Source organism: Suncus etruscus, chromosome 2 (genome assembly GCF_024139225.1).
Source record: "Suncus etruscus isolate mSunEtr1 chromosome 2, mSunEtr1.pri.cur, whole genome shotgun sequence".
NCBI classification, from domain to species: domain Eukaryota; kingdom Metazoa; phylum Chordata; class Mammalia; order Eulipotyphla; family Soricidae; genus Suncus; species Suncus etruscus.
The window spans coordinates 137457677-137477205 of NC_064849.1; the positions used below are offsets into that span (position 1 = coordinate 137457677).

Consider the following 19529-nt stretch of genomic DNA (forward strand, 5'->3'; position numbering starts at 1 on the left):
GCTTGTTTTCTACCACTGAGCCACATCAGCAGCACTAATTTTTTAAATATACAGTGCATTTATATGTTCAAGTCTAAATAGCATGTAAATATCAAACAACAGTTTCAAATATCATTCTTAGACTACTCTGCCAATACCAGTTCTTCACTTTCTACAAATGGCCATTTTTCATTAGCTTCTTACATATTAATACCTCTTATAATGTTGTGATAGGTTCTTGGAAACTGAATCTTAGAGTGAAATGATATATAATAAAAGTCTGACCTTGAATAAACATTGTTCAGCATCCACTTGATTGTTTTTCCTACTATGTTATAATGTGCTACAGTTGAATGAAACAAAATTATTTCAGGACCTGCTATATATCCTTCCAGTATTTCTTGTTGTGGCCCAATCAGTTATGAATTTTGAGTTTTACTCTACATGAAAGGCAATGTATTTTAATATACCCTTGCTTTTTGCACTTAAAATACATCCTGGGCTTCTTTCCATAATATCTAAAGTATATCTAAGCTCAAGATTTTTTTAAATTATGGAAATGGGCTATAGTTTAAACACATATATCTTCTCTTCATGAAAACCTCAAAGTTAAATTAAAATTTGAGCAGAGAACAGAGATGTGAAGTGGGAGAGTAAGTAAGCCCTCTGTTTTTCTTGGGGGGTGGAAAGGGAGAGAATAAGATAAACAGAAGACTGCCCTAGAATGACAGTGTTGGTAAAAAAAAAATTACATAGGTATACATATGCTTGCTTTTTATGAGTGAGATGGTGAGACATTGTTTAGGATTTGAGCAGAAAAAATGGTATTTTATGATTTAGGCTTTGAAAATCTCACTATGGCTTTTCTGATAAAAAATAAACTGTAGTAAGATCAGTCTGTTGCTGATTTTATGACTAATAGGGAGGGCAAGTAGTAAGCTATCATGATCATTCAAATCAGAGATGCTTATAATGGAGAAAGTGATCAGTATGTGCATTCTCATGTATTTTAAACATAGAACCAGTAAAATTTGTTGATAAATTTGATATAAATTTTGAGAGAAAACAAAAAGCAGGCAAGATTCCAAGGCATGGAGCCCCAACAACAACAACAACAGCTAGAAAAATGATATTGCTCTTTACTAAATAGGCAGGACTGAAGCAAAACACATTTTGGTGGCAAATATGAGGAGTTTTTTTCTTGGAATTTGTCTACTGTGTGACTCTTAGGCATTCAAGTGGAGATTTCAAATGAACAGAATTGAATATGAATCTGAAGTTCAGGAAAGAGGTCTAGATCGAGGAGATAAACTTGGGACTCTGCTGGCCAGTATTTATTTGGGGGAAGGGTTGGGCCATACCTATAGTCCACAGGGGCTAGTCCTAGTTCAGCACTTAGATGTGACTTTTGGTAGACTTGGGACCATATGCTGTGCCAAGTATTGAACAAAAGCTTGTTTGCACTATCTTCCAAGTTCCTAAACTTGTTAGTACTAATTAGATCATAAAAGGAGCAAGTACAGATGGAAGAGAGAAGCACACAAGAACTGAGTCCTAGGAGTTTTCAATATTTTAGAGACTAGAAAGATGACAAGTCAGCAAAAGAAAGTGAATAGGGTCAATTAGGGTTGTATATTGAAACCAAGAGAATGGATATTCTTGGAAACTAAAGGGAATAAACAACAATGTTGAAAATGTCAAGTAAAATGATAAATAAGTGCTGATAATGGATGAATCAATTGAATCTTATTGATAATTTGATGAGGCAAAAAGCAGATCTCAGAGAATAGGGGGTGGAATGGGAGAGAATAAATATAGCACTTTCTTTTTTTTTAATAATAATTTCTTTACTTAAGCACCATGGTTACCAACATGTTATAGCATTCTCTTTCAAGGAGTGTTGCTATATGGAAAAGTAGAGAAGGATCAGAGAGATAGTACATGCATGTAACTAACCCTGGATCTATCCCTAATACCGTGTTTGGTTTTTTGAACACTAGCAGGAGTCACTCCTGAGCACATCCAGGACCACTGGGTATGGCTCCAAAGTTTTTCCGCACTCAAAAAATAATTAAAAGGAACATAAGATAAAACACAGAAGTCTATAAAATACATGTGTGTTTTAAGATGGATTAAAAATTACACCAAAAAAAGGAGGCAAAGGCAAAAGTGTTAAACCAAGAGAATGGCATTAGAAGGAAGGGTAGAATTGAAGGAGTAGATACTCATACAAGGATTTAAGTCTTCTGGAAAGGAAGTATTTGAGTTAGAGGAGAGGAGGAAGTATCTAATGATGATCAAGGAGAACAGAAAATAAATAGACATATGTTATCAATTACTAGAAGTGCTTCATGACAATATCAATGTTATTGGACCAGAGATTATAATTTTCTTTTTATATTTTTCCTCCCCTCGCTGCCTCCCGAGATTATAATTTTCTAGTGTGATAAGTCAGTATAGTGTTGTTTTCTTTTAGCCACTTCCAGCTGCAAGGTTAAAAGGTAGATATGTTCAAGGTAAATGATGATTTGAGTTTACCTGGAATTGATGTGTGAAGAGAGAAAAGAATAAGGGAGTTGAATGTATATGCAAGGAAAAAATTTTTAACATTCAATCATGAGATAAGAACTATATAGAAAGAAAAGAAGATTGGTGAAGGTGTTAAGTTAATGACAAAATGGTAATACCAATAATTTCAGATACTGATGGTATGAAAATAATTTTGGAGTCAGGTTCTAGAATAAATAAACAGAATGCTAAGAAGATGATTAGAGAATAATATGGTTGAAACTGAGAAGGGGAAAATAATGTTATGAATATTGAATCTAGAGCTATAGTTTTCAACCATTTTCCACAGACCAGACATTAAAAATTACTTCTTTTGAGTACTATCAATGGAGTGTTGACTAAAATTAATGGAAGACAAGTTTCTTCAAGGAGATGAATTCAAAGACTTGAAGGGTCATAATACTAGAATATTATTTATGTACACATTGGAGTTATCAAAAGCAGGAAAGTAATAGTGTTGGAGTAAAGAGATCACTTAATTGAAAGTTAAAGGCTAAGAGTATTAGAATCGTGGCTGGGATCTAGATAACAGAAAAAGGATGAGCGAGGAGTGACAATCTAACAACATGGGGTTAAAATGTAGGCTTTTGTCTAATGAGGAAGGAAGGCTGTTTTCTTACATCGATGCTAGTGGTTTCACTCTAGTGTGTGGTTATAATCTAAGGGATCTGGGAGAAACAGTTGACCCTCAGACAATACCTACTGCATTTTGGAAATACTTCTGTCATGGATGGTAATGGCCAGGAGCTTAAACTGTACCCTGACAGAGATACATTGAAGTCTATTTGTTTTGCCTTTAGGGACTGTTTCCATTGCACTGTGTGACCTGCAACAGAAGGGGCCATATTTGATAAAGCAATTTCAGTTCAGTCAAGACACTGTGCCTTTTTTGGAAGGGTGATTTATAGACCCTCGTGTAGAGTAGCAGAACTTACTAAGCCAAGTTCTAAATGGATCTTTGAAAGAAAACATGAGGCATATAGGGCATTCATTGTTATTGCTGTTATTTAATTATATTTTTTCCTTGCATTTAAAATTGAAGCCCTAGGCAGGTCTATTATTTTGTTGTTGTTTATTTGTTTAGTAGGGATCTGGATGTTGGGTCACATCCTGGTATTGTTGGGAGACCATGCAGTGTTGGGGATTGAATGGAAGTAGATCAAATGTAAGGTTAGCATCTTAATTTGTGTTCTAGCTCTCCAGGCCTAGGTTATTATTTTTAATTTCAACATAGTATTGTTTTCTTATTTTGGTACATACTAGGTAGTGTTCAGGAGTTACTCCTAGCAGGGCCTTGTGGACCATATGGGGTGCCAGGTCAGCTGTGCAAGGCAAGCACCGTATTCATTGTACTTTGGCTTCTGTTAACATAGAGGGTTTGTGTGTGTGTGTGTGTGTGTGTGTGTGTGTGTGTGTGTGTGTGAGTGTGTGATACCAGCAGTGCTCAGATTTACTCATGGCTCAGGAATCGCATCTAGTAGGCTCAAGGAACCACATCAGGGGGTTATAGGAATTTATCCTGGGTCAGTTATATACAAGAAAGGCACCCTACCATCTATGCTATTGCTCCAGCTCTGACAGACATAACCTGATTATCTACACATAAATATGTTTTATAACTATTCTGGTGTCCAGTAGGAGGGTGAGTGTATCAATGGTTTTTCAAAGTTGGAAAAATAAACTCTTAGCAGAGGGATTTCACTGTTTACTGAATTTTTTGAGAGTGCTAAAGAATTTAAGTCATGCAGTTGGCCCTGGTCTCACAAGTCTAGATAAGAAATTATAGATGTCTTACTGAGATTAAGAAATGACTGTCACCTCCACTGTTACCATTGATGCCTCTCAAATCTATGAAACTGGTTCCCAGACTAGAATTCTGAAATTACCCCTAAACTCTACCATAGAACTCTTTACTTGTAAACTACCTTCAGCAGCAGGAAGATGACCACTTCCACCATGCATCTTACAGATACATTTATGAGTGGAGTTGAATTTGTATCTAGAAACCTATCTGCAAGAGAGCACCAAAATATAGTTTTAGCTTTCTATCTTCTGCTATAAAAAGAATGGAACTGTAAAAACTTTAATATCTACCACATTTGACTTGAGTAAAATCTTTTAACAGCTAATCCTATTTAGCTAAAATTACTATCTTCAAACAGTGTCTATTTGTTCTATGGGACATTTGAACATTTTTGATAGTTCCTCTTACTGTTTCTTATATTGACATAAAACAAACCAAGTTAGCTCCTGTTGTGACTACTTCTGTATTTAATGCAATTAATATGTTTGTTCAGAAAAGGCCTTGAAGGCTAATTCAGGTAGGTGAATTCTAGTGAGGAAGAGGCAATGGCTATTTTGACTTAGATAACTATATTTATTAATACTTGTAGAAATTTAGATCTCATTTCACTCAGAGTGCTTATTTTAGTCTCTATATGGACTTTATTCTTTCAAAAGACTGTTACATTTATGACTTGAGTTTCTTAGGAATGGCTACAGTCTCTACGGTTACATCTTCACTATGAAGTTTTCCTCCTCTCCTGTCAAAATTCATCTTTAGTGAGAGACCTTTTTCTTTTTTCTTTTCTTTTTTTTTTTTTTTTTTGAGAGACCTTTATCTAAGTTGTCATCTAGAATCAGGTCTGAAGGAAAAAAAGGATCACATCTAACTTTATGATTATCAGTTGAAGTGCTACACTCTGACAATAAAAATCCACTTTTATTATAAATGGTAAAGAGAATTAAATGACTGTGATTTGGTACTGACTGCCTTTCAATATCTGAAGCTTAGAGTAGGATTTTCTTGGAGATTGTCTTAAAAGTAAATTGCTTTAGGAAGGTAAAATAACACATGTTATGGTTGGGTATATAATTTGGAGACCTATGAAGACATGTTATGTTTGCATTAAGGCAGGGATAGGTAATGTCCCTCCTGAGGATCATCAGACCCCCATGAAATCCTGGTCTGGTCCTAGTACATGACAGGAAAGACATGGTGATTTCTTCACTACCTCATTCATCTTCCTGTATTGTGTGGCCCAGAAATTATGTTATAAATATCCTAATGACCTTTGCAGAAAAATATTTCCTCATCCATGTCTTAAAGATTAAATTCTTCACCAAAAGAGATTCCTTACTGACCACGTTTTTTCCATCTTTAAAAAATAGTGAAACAATCATGTTTCTTCATGAAATATTTCATCAAGGATTGAAGGCAAGGATAGCAAACTGGCCTACTTTGATATTAGGTGAGTTCCTTCTTTAGAAATATAATGTTTTTTATCATTATATAATTTTAAATAGAGTAAAATAATATTAATGTTATTCTACTGAAGCCAAATCTCCCAATTTATGTATGAGCCTTATTTAGCCTGACAATTTGTATGATTGCTCTTAGGACCCTACCTCTGTAGTTACTACCTTTGCACCTTTCTCTGACTTGTCATTATTTTTTGGGGAATATGCCCAGCGTGCATTCCGAGAGTTGGTTATTTAGGCTCAGAACTGAGGTTCTGTTCTTGCGTCACTCTTGGAATGCCTGTGCAGATGCCTGTACCATTCTCATTGCATGAACAGTCTCTCCTTATACCTTAGAAAAAAACTACAATAAGCTATATACAAAAGGGACTTGTTACACTAACAGTCCAGTGGTCTAAAGGTGGAGACAGGGGAAACATGCTGGGAACATGAGTGGAGGGAAGTCAACATTGGTGGTGAGAATTGCCCTAATTCACTGTTACTATGGACCTTTAATAGAACTGTGAAAGACTTGTAATTCACATTGGTCTCAATAAAAATTATTAAAAAATAGAAAATGACTAAGAACAAAGAAAAACAACCATATTTGTTTCTTTTTTTCCAGCTGATCTCTTTGATATTTTGCTTCCCATGTTGAACATTTATCAAGAATTTGTGCGTAATCACCAATATAGCCTCCAAGTGCTTGCCAATTGTAAGCAAAACAGAGATTTTGACAAACTATTAAAACAGTATGAGGCTAATCCTGCATGTGAGGGGAGAATGCTGGAAACATTCTTGACCTACCCAATGTTTCAGGTGAGTTATCTGGGACATGATCCAAAATTCATTGGTTCTCACTTGGATGAGCAGGGTAAGACATCAAAGAATTTCCTATAAGTAATTTCCTCACTTAGGAATCCTAAGTTGTGACTCTGAGATAAATAAATAAATAAATGAATAAACCTAAGCCAAACATTACATCTCTGTCTCATATGTGAAAAAAACTAGACATTTTTGAAGCAATTAAATCAGGCATGGTTCTGTTGAAAACCACCACAATTTTCTCTTTACAGAAAGATTCCACACACAGACTTCTTCCATAGTGTCTCCTCCTCCAGCATGTTTAAAAATATTATTAGGTTTACAGAAATAGGATGCTGTGCAAATGTTCCAGTGTATGTTGGTTGCATAAAAGGTTCCCAGGGAGTGGAGAGATTTCTGGGAAGGTCTTTGTTTTCTTGCCTATTCTCCCAGACCTATGTGGTTGCTATTGAGTCTCTGTTGACTGGAGCATTGTTCCTGGTCACAAAGCTGTGGAGACATAGAAGCCTGGGACTTTTGGTTGGTTGAGGATTATGGGCCCTTCTTCAGGTGCCATAATAAATCGAGATCTTGTCCTGAAGTTTACTTTTGGGAATTAGATCAACCTAAGGAATCAAGAACACTTGCATTCTTTTCAGTGCATTGATGACTTTGCTATTTGGAGCCCTTGATTGAGAATTGTAGAGGCCCAAATTTCTCTTGAGTCTCTCTTCCTTTTGAACAATGTCAAATCTGTTCTTTTGGAAAAGCATTGAGTGTTCCCATTGTGGAATTTATGGGGATTCTTGCCAGACCTCCAGCTTGTCATATGGTAAACCCATTCTCCTAATCATGCCTGTTAGGGTTTTTGTGGAGAGCTTTGTCGCTCTGAACAGGCATTGTTGGCCCCAACGAATAATTTCATAGCCTCAGAAAGGAATGTTGCTCTGGTTCATAATTGTTTGTCTTAAAGTTTGTCAATCCAGCCTGAAATCTTGGAAGTCACCATAGAAATTTGGTTAAGACCTTTGAAAACAGAAAGGATACATTTGAAATTACTTAAGTGTAGTGAAACTCAATATTGTTTTTGTCTTCTTGCATAGAACTGAATTCCTTGAACTCTTGATCTCCCTGAGAAAATATATTATGAGAAAAGTGTAAAAGTGAAAAATTCTTTAAAAAATTAAAAATTTAGCTTTATATAATTATAGTTTAGGCTTTTATTTATAGTAAAACCATATTTATACAGTACAGTGCTCTTTTGAATTCTATTAGAATCTTTGAAAATTGCTTGAGGTTACAATGAAATAATATCACATGCCCAGTAAGTAATCTTAACTCCGTTGAATATACAAAAGTAGATTTGTGAAAAGCACATGAAAATTTCAGGACAATTCATTAATGGTCTTTCCAGGTGCTATTTAAAATGCCTTTTACTATGGATTTGTCTTTTAAAATGGTACCTGCACTTTAGATGAGTTAGTTGTCAAAACATAGTTGAATATGGGAAAGGCCTTGAAAATGCCTTTGGATCTCTTATCAATGCTGAAATACTCTTTCACCACCTTCCTTCCCTAATCTGTCATCTTGCACTGAAATTTATGCATAATAACAATAAATTGGCATTTTGATCCACATCAAAGTATTTACATAATATAAGAAAAGGAACACTGGACTGGGAAGTGTTAAGAGATATATAGGAGGCCCGGAGAGATAGCACAGTGGCGTTTGCCTTGCAAGCAGCCAATCCAGCACCAAAGGTGGTTGGTTCGAATCCCGGTGTCCCATATGGTCCCCCTGTGCCTGCCAGGAGCTAGTTCTGAGCAGACAGCCAGGAGTAACCCCTGAGCACCGCCGGGTGTGACCCAAAAACTAAAAAAAAAAAAAAAAAAAAAAAAGAAAAAGAGAGAGAGAGAGAGAGAGAGAGAGAGAAAGAGAGAGAGAGAAAGAGAGATAGGACACTTCTTACTCAGAACAATGGCTAAATTGAAAAAAATTATATCTTCATGTTTTAATCATATAATTGGAGGGCTAGAGAAATGGGACACAAGGTAATGCGTTTGCTTTATATGCTGCCATATTTGATCCCCTACTACACTATGTATGGCTCTCCAAGTACCAGTAGGGATTACACCTCAGCATAGAGCAAAGAAAAGTCCCTCAGCACCACTGGGTATGTTTCTAATACACAAATGGTCTTGCCACTAAGTGCTAGAATCTGATGCTGTGATTCTAGGGGAGACACTGTTTCTGGAAGTTAGGATGGGTAACTACATGGTTCTACAATGAACCTCTTGTGAACCAGCCAAAACTGTGGTGACACCATATCCCAGTCTTTAATGGAAGGGTCAGATGTTAAGATTCTTTGTCTTCTTCCTCACTTACTGAGAATGGTTGTTCTGAGAGAAAAAGCCTCAGACTTAAAGAATTTTGCCAGAGTTAAAATTAGTTCAACTGCAAGAAACATGCCAATCGAAGGAGGGCTGAATTGAATTATTATAGTTACTTTCCTGTAACTATTTTCAGTAGATAAAAAAATAAAGAAAATTATTAGAGGTTTTTGCAAATGGCATCCTGCTTCTCAATTCTTTTATGTTGTTCAGGACTTCCAGGAGAAATCTGATGAAACATGTGGATGGGGAAACCACAGAGAGAATTGTTTTTTTTCTAGAAGCTTGATTGATTCCCACCCCCACCCCAATATTAAATTCATTCTGCTCTTCTTTATCCTTTTTAGTCCTTTACCAATGAGGTAAAGTCATGAGGCATTTGGTTCCCCTCATCAATCAGACATAGCTACTACCCTCTGCATGTGTCACTTGTGGAACGTCTGCACTATTACCTTGCTCTTGTGTCAGATGGGCTCCTAGGGATGAGATCGGGGCATTATGCTTTCTTACTCTAATGCCACCTGGTCTCCATGCCACTACTCTGGAACAGAAACCTGTAATTCTGGTACAGACATCTTTCTTCAATACAGACATCTTTCTTGAGCCTAGATATATAGGCAAGGGTTAGTGTAGGGGTAAGAGGTGATCTGCAGCTCAAAGCCTGTGAATATGCAGAAGTTTATGTTCTGCATTTTCCTGGACCCTTTTGATTATGTCAAATGCTGTTGTTAATGAGCTATTAATCACTTAGGACTTGAACGGTGCAGTGAATTTATCCTCAGTTAAACTCAGATAAGACACGTATGTGCAAATGTTGTCAAGAGATGTGTTATGGAAACTTATGTAGTTATTAACTTTTTATTTAGCAAAGATAGTGACTTGGCCAGAACTTTAATTGGCTTTAGGTTAACTTAATTAACCCTAAGTTCAAAGGTGAATCAATGATGAAGCCAGAACATCAAAAGATGTTCTGCACTATCAGATGTTCTCCAGAAAGCAGCGATTGCGATTGCTGCTCTAGTCGCCTATTTACTGTAATTGGAGAACAAGCTAATTAATGTCTATAAAGTGACAAGTATTGTTCCATAACTGAAATAAAACTATGATTCATCTGGACAGTACTTACTATAAGCCTTGGGTTGGTGGTGGGGAGGACAGATTTATAATCAGCTCTTGGCTATACAGATGAGCCCTTTGGAGACAGCCACTTTTCTGCAGAACTTCCTTTGCCAGTTTTTAGTATTCTTGGGCTTGTTTGTTCCTCCATCAGAAAGTAGGAAGGACCAGTTAGTAAATTTAAAATTCATCCATTTGAATCTTAGCCAAGAAACTCTCTAAAATAGATTTAATTAATGAGGGACAAGCATGAAGCTATTGACTAAACTTAGTTTTGTGATTTTCAGTGCATTATAAGTAGTCAGAATCTCCCACTCCTGTCTTCTTTGTTATGAAAAAATGTGTTACATTGCCTTGATTTTTCTGGTAGAATTTTTGACTTCAACTTGGATCAATCATGGCATGGTACAAAAGGGATGTTTGGAAGCATGTCCTACTAACTTTCACCCTGTGGAACAGCCTTCAAACTTATATCTCATTGAAGAGTTTATGGGATAGGAATCTAAATCCTCCTCTATCTGTTCTTTAAGGAAGGTCTCCTGTGCCCCTTTTCTCCCAGGTCTAAGGAATATGTCTGTAACCCTGACTTAATGACCCCCCACCCCCATACCCTGCCATCATCTCACAGCAAGAGCTGCAGACCAATGCCTGGTGCTGCTGTGAGGATGTACTTGCATAAATGTGGATACTCAGTAGAAACTGGTAATAAGCCTATGAAACTTACAATCTACATGTCTACATTGAAACAAAAGTCAATTTGTGGATAAATATAATGTCTCAGGGCAGAATAAAAAGATGTTTCCCAGAGACCCTGGAAGTTACTTTATTTTCTTCATTTTCAGAAGTCCTTGCAACTGTTGAGTGATACCCATCACCAGCAGAAGAAACTCACAGGGGTTGTGTTACTAGTTAGTGGCTGGTTCTGATATTTTGACTGAGCTCACCTGGAGAAGTTTTGGACCTTATTTATACTTTGTTTCTTTAGTAAGAAAGTCAAAATATGGGAAGGGAAATAATCCGTAGGGTATTGGAGGGTTGGGTACATGTGCAAACCTCAAGCATTTGACCTGACCAACATTTGGCATTTCAAATTAAACCTATTGCTCTCACTGTCTAAAAATGTTTAATGTATTAACCAGAAAAAAATTAAATATGTGGAATCACTACACCTTGAGATAAATCTCTACTGTGATCTGTCAAAACTATCCTAGGTTTGTAATCAGCTCTTGGCTATACAGATGAGCCAACTTTCTACCTTTGACAACATTCAGAGAGATGGCTCATTCATAAACAAAAGTAATAGGGAATTAATAATATAATTAAACATATTCTTCAGTGCTAGAAAGATATGTTAAGACCAACTACAATCAAATGTTACAGCATGAATATATTTTCTCTTGAGTTTTACTTCTGCTTTGTAGTAGGATTTTCAATTAAAATTATTTTATAAAAGTGTTTTTATAAGAAGACAAATGTCTACATATGGACTCAGGTGGTTTGAGAATAGCTAATCTGCTTTCCTATGAATCAAGCTTTTAAAAATTATGATTAGGAAATATTTGATGCTATTTCAAAAAAATCTAAAGAAGCAGTTGTTTGTAGCAATATTTATGTTTGTTGATAAAGTTTTATGAGAGAAAAAGTATGCTTCATTTTAAACATAGTTAAAATCAAAGTCATTTAAGTTAACACTAGTAGCCATTATTTGTTAGCCATAATCAAAAAGAGGTTAGATCTATATTATGTATAGAGATATTTTTCTATTTAGTATTATGTTATTGAAACATAGTTGTAAAACAATCCAAATAGTCAGAAATGAGCTTCTCAGAAGTGAGAGTAGCACAGAAGAAAATGCAGTGTTCTGGTTCTCAGTGTGCTGAATCCCTGTCTCTTGCTCACATGGCTTTTATGTTTAGATTCCCAGGTATATCATCACACTTCATGAACTCCTAGCTCATACACCTCATGAACATGTGGAGAGGAAAAGTTTGGAGTTTGCTAAATCAAAACTAGAGGAACTTTCCAGGTAGGAGAGAACTACAATAAAGTCTTCATCTGGTAATGTAGTGTTAGTCTCTGTGGAAACCTAATGCATGCGTCCGGGAAATTAAAACTAGGATACTACCCAGTCTTTCATATTCGCCTGGATGTTAACTGCTGGCTCTTGAGAAGTGAAACATGTAAACTTTAACCCAAAACAAACTCTGACTTTGAAAATGTGTTGATAGATACCAAAGATCTAGTATACTGGGAAGGGTGCTTGCTTTCACATAGCCAAACAACCAGGTTCTATCCTTGCAGCCTATCTGGTCCCTAATCATTGCCAGAAGTGATCTCTAAGTGCAGAGCCAAGAGTTAAGCCCTCAGCATTGCCAAATATAGCACCTCCAAAAAATATGGTCATGGCATGTGAATTTATGTAATTACTATTACATATTAATATTATTAATATTAATAATTAATATTAGATATACTTTTATTTAAAGATTTGTATTTCTTTGAACAGAGTAAAATCTGTTTTTATTTAATTAAAATTTTCTGTGGGAGAGCAGTTTGGGATACACATTCTGGTTTTTAGGGGCTCTGTGCTCTGTGATCAGAAGTCATTCCCAGTACTGCTCAAAGAGCATCTTGTACCAGGGATTGAACTGGAGTCTGCCACATTCAAGAGAAGTGCCTTCTTTGTTGTAGATGCAATTTTGTTACTTCTCTTTGAGAAGAATCTAGAGAAAGTATACTTGGGTTTTATCAGTGATTTTTCAGTGTTTTAGGAGGTGTATAACCACTAGCTTATATAGGCTAAAAATTATAATTTAATCTATCTTTGAGAAAGGACAACCTAGTTTCAAGAAAGAAAATTGTTCATAAAATAAAATATTATCTCTTTTCTGTTGTACTGATAAGTTGCACTCTTAGGATATTCATTGAACACTGGACCACTTTGGATTATCATTTGCCCAAACCTCGAGGTTCCATTTGCATGGTCCCTAAGCCCCCACAGAAAATTTGACACAAATTGAATCCAAGACTTCACGAAAAAGACCTTTGCTTGACTGCTCCCATAGACAATAGAAAAAAACATCTCTCACTCTGCCTCTCTTCAACAGAATAATGCATGATGAGGTGAGCGACACTGAAAACATAAGGAAAAATCTGGCCATTGAAAGAATGATTGTTGAGGGCTGTGATATTTTGCTGGACACCAGCCAAACCTTCATTCGCCAAGGTAAGTGCATATTGCACGCACCTGCCATCCAGCAACACTGGCGACAGTCTCATTGCCACCAGCAGGTCCAGGGAAGCATTCTGCAGCTGATGCAGTTTAGTTGTGTGTCTGCCGCTGTTTGTGCAGGTCATCCCTGTGGCTCATGACCAAGCTCATGGTTGAGGCCCACCTCTGTGCTGTTTCTTTTCAGGGGCCATGAAAAACAGCAACACAATAATAGTAAAGCGCGAGTGGTCCAGTAGATTACATTCTGACTGGACTCTTCTCCTCAGTGGAACGGACATTCTCTGCAGTGCCAAGGAAGACAGATCGGCCTGGCCAATCAGAGTGGCTTTGCCAGGTGGTGATGATATCCAAGCCAAGACCCAAGAGAAACTTGCCCTGCTCAAAGAGCTTTCACATAGCACGGGGGACACTGTCCGAAGTGAAAACAGCTGTCTCTTGTTCCCATTTTTCATCAGCACTTCTGCAGCAGCCCCACAGGATATGATTTGATTCAATTGCTCCCCGCAATTGCCTGCTGAAATGCCTCATAATGTATTCCTGCCTTGCTACAGGAACGGCAAAGGTCTCATGTCTGTGGGGTGTGCTTTGGGGCATCACCAATAAATTGTTTTGAAGCATCACAAGATGTTCGCACCGAAAACTGGAAAAGCAACAGCCTACTAGTGTCTATACCACTGTGGCTCTGGTCTCAAAGTCTACAAAGTAAACTGTATTCCAAATTCTCTTTAAGTGCTGAGAATTTTCAAGAGAGGCCTACAGGTTCCCTGAAATGGCTCGAGACACCACCTCTCATACATTTAGAAATTTTAAACTTGGAGACACTGGCACATGTATTTGGAATTAGAATTAACCTTGAGTGATTCAAGCTTATGTATACTAGTCTCATTTGGTGGTGTTTGGAGTTCTGTTGCCTACAAAGAATGCCGCTTAAAACATATTTTTTCATTTATCAAACAAATCATTATTTGTGCCATGCACATAAATTTTTGCCCAGAATATTTAATAAATTTAGTGCACGCTGGTCTATTTTTCCATTGTTTGTTTACAAGGAGAGAAACCACTGATATGTTTAGAGTTTTATTTTAGATAATAACCTTTTCTCATGCTTGACTTTCAATATTCAGTTCTCTTCGAAAAGTAGGGTTATGAAATATTAAGGATGTCAGGTCTTCTCATGACTTGTCTATTTTTCAACAAACTGTGCACCCACATTGGCTTCCTGCTTTCAAGGCAGGTATGCTTCTGTGCCTTTACTTGTGCTATTCTCAGCCTGGGCACCAGAAATGCCCTTGTCCATCTTTTTGTGCCTATTAAAGATCAGCTTGCGTGCACGGGCTCAAGTTTCATACCTCAAAGGAGCCTTTAAAATTTTTCTTCCCTTGTTCCTCCTCCTCTCTAGTTAAGGGTATGTTTACCTGCCTCCTCATTTCCAAAGTCCTTTGCTTTGGGTACAAGGGGTTTTGTTCTCTTCTATATTGTGAGCTCATGTTTGCACGCCTCTATTGCTCACTGACTATAATTCAGAAGGGCAATGTGTATAAATTCTCTTTTGTTTGGTAAGCTACTTTCTATCTTTAATTGCTCATTGAATTGACATTTAGATAGCTAGGTGTTATATTTTTTTATGTTTAGGAAATTCACTGAAAATGTTTGCTTATTGACTTGAGATTATAATGTAAGAATGGAAACAAAACTTTTTATAACTAGCTGAAGGAACTTACGATAGAAAAGTATTGTTATGTATAAACAATAATTTCTGTGCTTGTAGACAATTCTGATTTAAACTTGAAGAAACTGTCATTGAAAAATGCTAGAAAGTTGAATATATTGAATATTTCAAATTGTCTGAAGAGCATTGAGCACATGTTTTTGTGACTCATGAGATGTTATTTATTTCTTGTCCCATGCCATATATTTAAGGCACTTCTAGCTTTTACTATTGTGATGTTATTATCATATTGTTGTGATATAATGAATTGCCTTTTGGTAATATTTTTCTGTATCTTTGGTTTAGTTAGTCTGTTTAGTAGTTATTCAATAAAGATGACTTTAAAAATCAGACCTTTATCTGGAAGTGCAAATAATCTAATTACAGACAATTTGGAAATTTTGCCTTGTTTTGCTTTGATTCTTTCTGATATCACTTTTACTAAATATACTGAATAGGCCTTAAAATCCATTGAAATTTTAATTTTCTATTCTTTTAAAATTTGAGGGACTCTATTTTCTATAAAACAGACTATATTATGTACCCCAGTTTAAATATTTAACATTTATGAATGATTTAAATTAGTGAATGATTTAATTTAGTGTGTCAGTATGTTTTGGATATGTACACATATATCTACACACAAATATGCACGATTTTAATGTTAAATGAATTTTCATTGTGAGCACTAGGAACGGAAGTCATTAGGTCATTCAAAAGGCCTCCTCAGAATAAGCCAATCTTGAATGTCAATCCATAGATGTTTTGAAATTGAAATAACAAATTTTATTGTAAATTGACTCTAGTTTTAGACTATTGAGAAGTGGGATGTTTGCATTGTAGCTGTGGCCTGTTGGTTCCATTTGTTTTTTAAAGCCTATTTGTAGTTTGTTGAATGAATGGGTGAGTCAAGGAAGACTGTTTAGTCATGCTATTAGGAGTTGAATTCTGTCTCTTATATTTGCTGTCAAATTGGGCAATTTAATTAATTTTTGGCCTCAGTTTCCCCTTCCTGAACTAGAATTAATAGTCATAACTATATTTTTAGACTTTTAAAGATTAAAAAAAAAGAAAAAAAGATTAAATAAACTGAAGCACACAGAAGAATTTAGTGTCTGTGAGATAAACACATTAACTTTCAAAACTAAGATCCAAATTGTATACTATTTTTATTTTCAATATTATGAAACACATATAGATATTTATTAAATGATACATGGACTTTAATTAGGTATCTTGTGCCAAGTCCATTATGCATGATCTACACTGTTTGATGGAAATGTGAATCAGAAAAATTAAATAAAGGTGGCTAAATTCAAAGTGAAATGCATTGCAAAGGAGATAGTATTGGTTGGTGCTTTAATCCTTACCAAATTCTCTATCAGGTACTTTGAGTTTACCATTGTTATTTGAAATGGTAACATGGAGATAAAAATAGTTATACCTTTTCAATAATGTGATAATTTGTCTTTATTTTTTCACTACTATGTGGAATTAAGAATTAATCAGTCTTGGTCCAGAGAGATAGCATGGATGTAGGGCATTTGTCTTCCATGCAGAAGGATGGTGGTTCAAATCCCGGCATTCCATAGGGTCCCCTGTGCCTGCCAGAAGTGACTCCTGAGCAAATAGCCAGGAGTAACCCCTAAGCACCGCCAGGTGTGGCCCCAAAACAAACAAACAAACAAACAAACAAAAATCCCCCAAAGAATTAATCAGTCTTGAATAACTCCATAGGAATTTGGTTTTTAAAATAGCTTAAGATTTATTGTAAAGTAAACCCCAAGCATTATATAGATCAATCGCTAAGATGTAGCATTTTTTTGTAGAAATGTTTTGTTTTTGACCAACTACTAATTTAATACTAAAGAGGAATCTCAAGTCTCATGGCTATATTGCTACACCTCATAAGGTGAAATGAAGAAAGTGCACTTAATACATTTTTATTCTGATCATTTTATAACCAGCCAATATAACTAAAATTGCTTCTTTTTAATTCAGAAATATATATATCTGTATATATATTTCTATTCACATTCATTACACAGAATCTTCTACTTGGCTGTGAATGAACACTTAAAGATTTTAACTTATTAATGCATAGTTGCCAAGGAAACATTTTTTTGCATCAAAGCTGAAGTTCATAGTAATTACCGATACATGAGCTAACAGTGTATTCTGTAATTTCTGAGTTACAAAAATCATTAGATGCTAAAATCCTTTAGCAATGAGTATGTTATTATCAAGTCTTCAGCTCCTGGATTATATCCCTTTTGAAAATGATTCCCAAACCCTTTTGTCAATCAAAAGGTTTATTGAAGCTTCAGTCTTCATGCCACTTTAGCTCATCAACCACCCACAGCAAAGTAGAACACACTGGCTTTTCCCATCTGTTCCAAATTTTAGGTTTGTGTTGCTGGTGGGAGGGCCTTCTCAGCAGTGCTCATGAGCGCGGGGATCTCTTTCAGCAAAAATTAGTGTGGGAGTGTGGGCCTTAGAATTTGGTATTTGGGCCAATATGACACAGTGCAACTTGGATTTGGTGGGTACATGGAGTGCCAGGGATCAAAAACTCTAGACCTTTCATATGAAAGACATTTTCTCTATTTGAATTAACTCCCTGAACCCCCTCTTTTTAGTTTGCTATTTTTGTTTTAGGGCCACACCTGACAGTGCCCAGTGGTTACTCCTGATTCCTTAAGTCCTGGTGGGGTTGGCTACCTTATGGGATGCTTGGGATTGAATCTGTGCAAGACAAATGCATTATCTGTTGTACTATCTGTCACTCCAGCTCACACCCCTGTTTTTATGTGTTGAACCTTCTGTTACCTAGTAGTTATGCCATTCTATTACATGTGACTTTTTGGATAATAGCTTCATTTTTCAGGCCTCAGTTTCTCTGTCTTGAAGTGAAGGGATGATTCAGCTCTTTTGAAATGTCTTTTCTGGTTTTGATTCCATCCTATGAGCCCCAGAAATACCACCCTTTTGCTGCAATTATGTGTCCTTCTACTTCTCTAAGTATTCTGTGCTTTCTGTGCCCCCTCATTCTTCTTAATTCATTATTTGGCACATTTTCTGTCTTGTTTGTTCCCAGGTGCCTCACCTTTTTTCTTTATATCTTCTTGTTGATTTTTTTTTCATTGTGGGCTACACCCGATGACACTCAGGGGTTACTCCTGGCTATGCGCTCAGAAATTGCTCCTGGCTTGGAGGATCATATGGGATGCTGGGGGATCAAACTGCAGTCTGTCCTAGGTTAGCACATGCAAGGAGATGCCCTACTGCTTGTGCCACTACTCTGGCCTTTCTTGTTGATTCATTTTTGTGGAATCAAGACTCAAAATCTCCCACCCTGTTTCCTTGTCCCACACCCTTTCTCCAGATTGTTTCTTTGCTAGCCTTAGACTCTAATAGCTTCTTTCTTGGCCTCTGGTGAACCACCTAAAGGGCAGAATCCAGGCCTGGAAGGATAAATACTTTATCCCCTACATACCATCAAGTACTCTGTTAAAAGACTGGTACTCTCAGAAATATCCCTGTGTTAAAAAAATTAACACTTGATGTGTCCTCCCCCCAAAACTTACAGCTTTATGCATATATGAAAAATGTGTTTTTATTTTATAAAAATCTCAGTTCATTTAAAAACAAATTAGAGAAGAGTTTTAACTCCGAAGTAGCATATATAAATTTTAGTAAAATTTTATTTGGAAAAGAAAGAATTATCAGAGAGATTATATAAATTCTTTGTGTAGCTACTTTCATCAAGTAAAAGCTAGTTTTGGACTATATGTTTTTGTGTATTTTATTTTACATTTATATTTTACAGAGAATTGGAAGGAATGGAGATAGGAATGGAGATTGGGGAAGGGTAGGTGGGTCTTACCTGGCAGGAATTAAGGTCTATTACTGGCTCTGTGTTTGGAGATCACCGTTAGTGCTCAAGGGCTCATGCAGTGCTGGAGATTGAACCAAGGTTTTTTGAATGCTCAGCCCTTAGAGTTATTTTTCCAATCCCTTTAAAAAGAATCTGTCTTATATATAATTTAAATGTAACCTGAATTAGCTACTCTTTAAAAATATTCCTTAAGGGCTGGAACAATAGAGTGGGTAGGGCACTTGCCTTGCATGTGGCCTGGGTTCAATCCCTGGCATCCCATAATGTCAAGCCTACCTAAAGTGATTCCTTAGTGCATAGCCAGGAATAAACCTTGAGTACTACCAGGTGTGCACCCAGAAAAGTCCTTAACTAACTTGTATTGAACCTTATAATTTTTATATTTATACAATATGTATATATTATAATCTAAAAAATAAAATAAACAATTATATTAATGTCACATTTACCTTCAATTCTTTAGGCAGAATAAATTCTATTTGCATTTTATTTGTATTAATTTCAGTATGTAATTATACAATATGTATCTTATTCATTTGGGGGTGTGTATATCAGGGGGCATTTAGGTCTTATCTGGAAATACTTGGAAATTAT

At 36.2% G+C, this 19529-nt stretch overlaps 1 protein-coding gene across 1 annotated transcript in view; it reads left to right on the top strand.

Annotated features, from left to right (window-relative positions):
* Positions 1 to 19529, top strand: part of RASGRF2 (Ras protein specific guanine nucleotide releasing factor 2) — a 265084-nt gene that overhangs the window by 118765 nt on the left and 126790 nt on the right. The window contains exons 6-9 of the mRNA XM_049766039.1: positions 5719 to 5798; positions 6413 to 6606; positions 12014 to 12123; positions 13205 to 13323. Coding sequence (XP_049621996.1) covers positions 5719 to 5798; positions 6413 to 6606; positions 12014 to 12123; positions 13205 to 13323 — 503 coding nt within the window. The remainder of the gene's footprint in view (positions 1 to 5718; positions 5799 to 6412; positions 6607 to 12013; positions 12124 to 13204; positions 13324 to 19529) is intronic.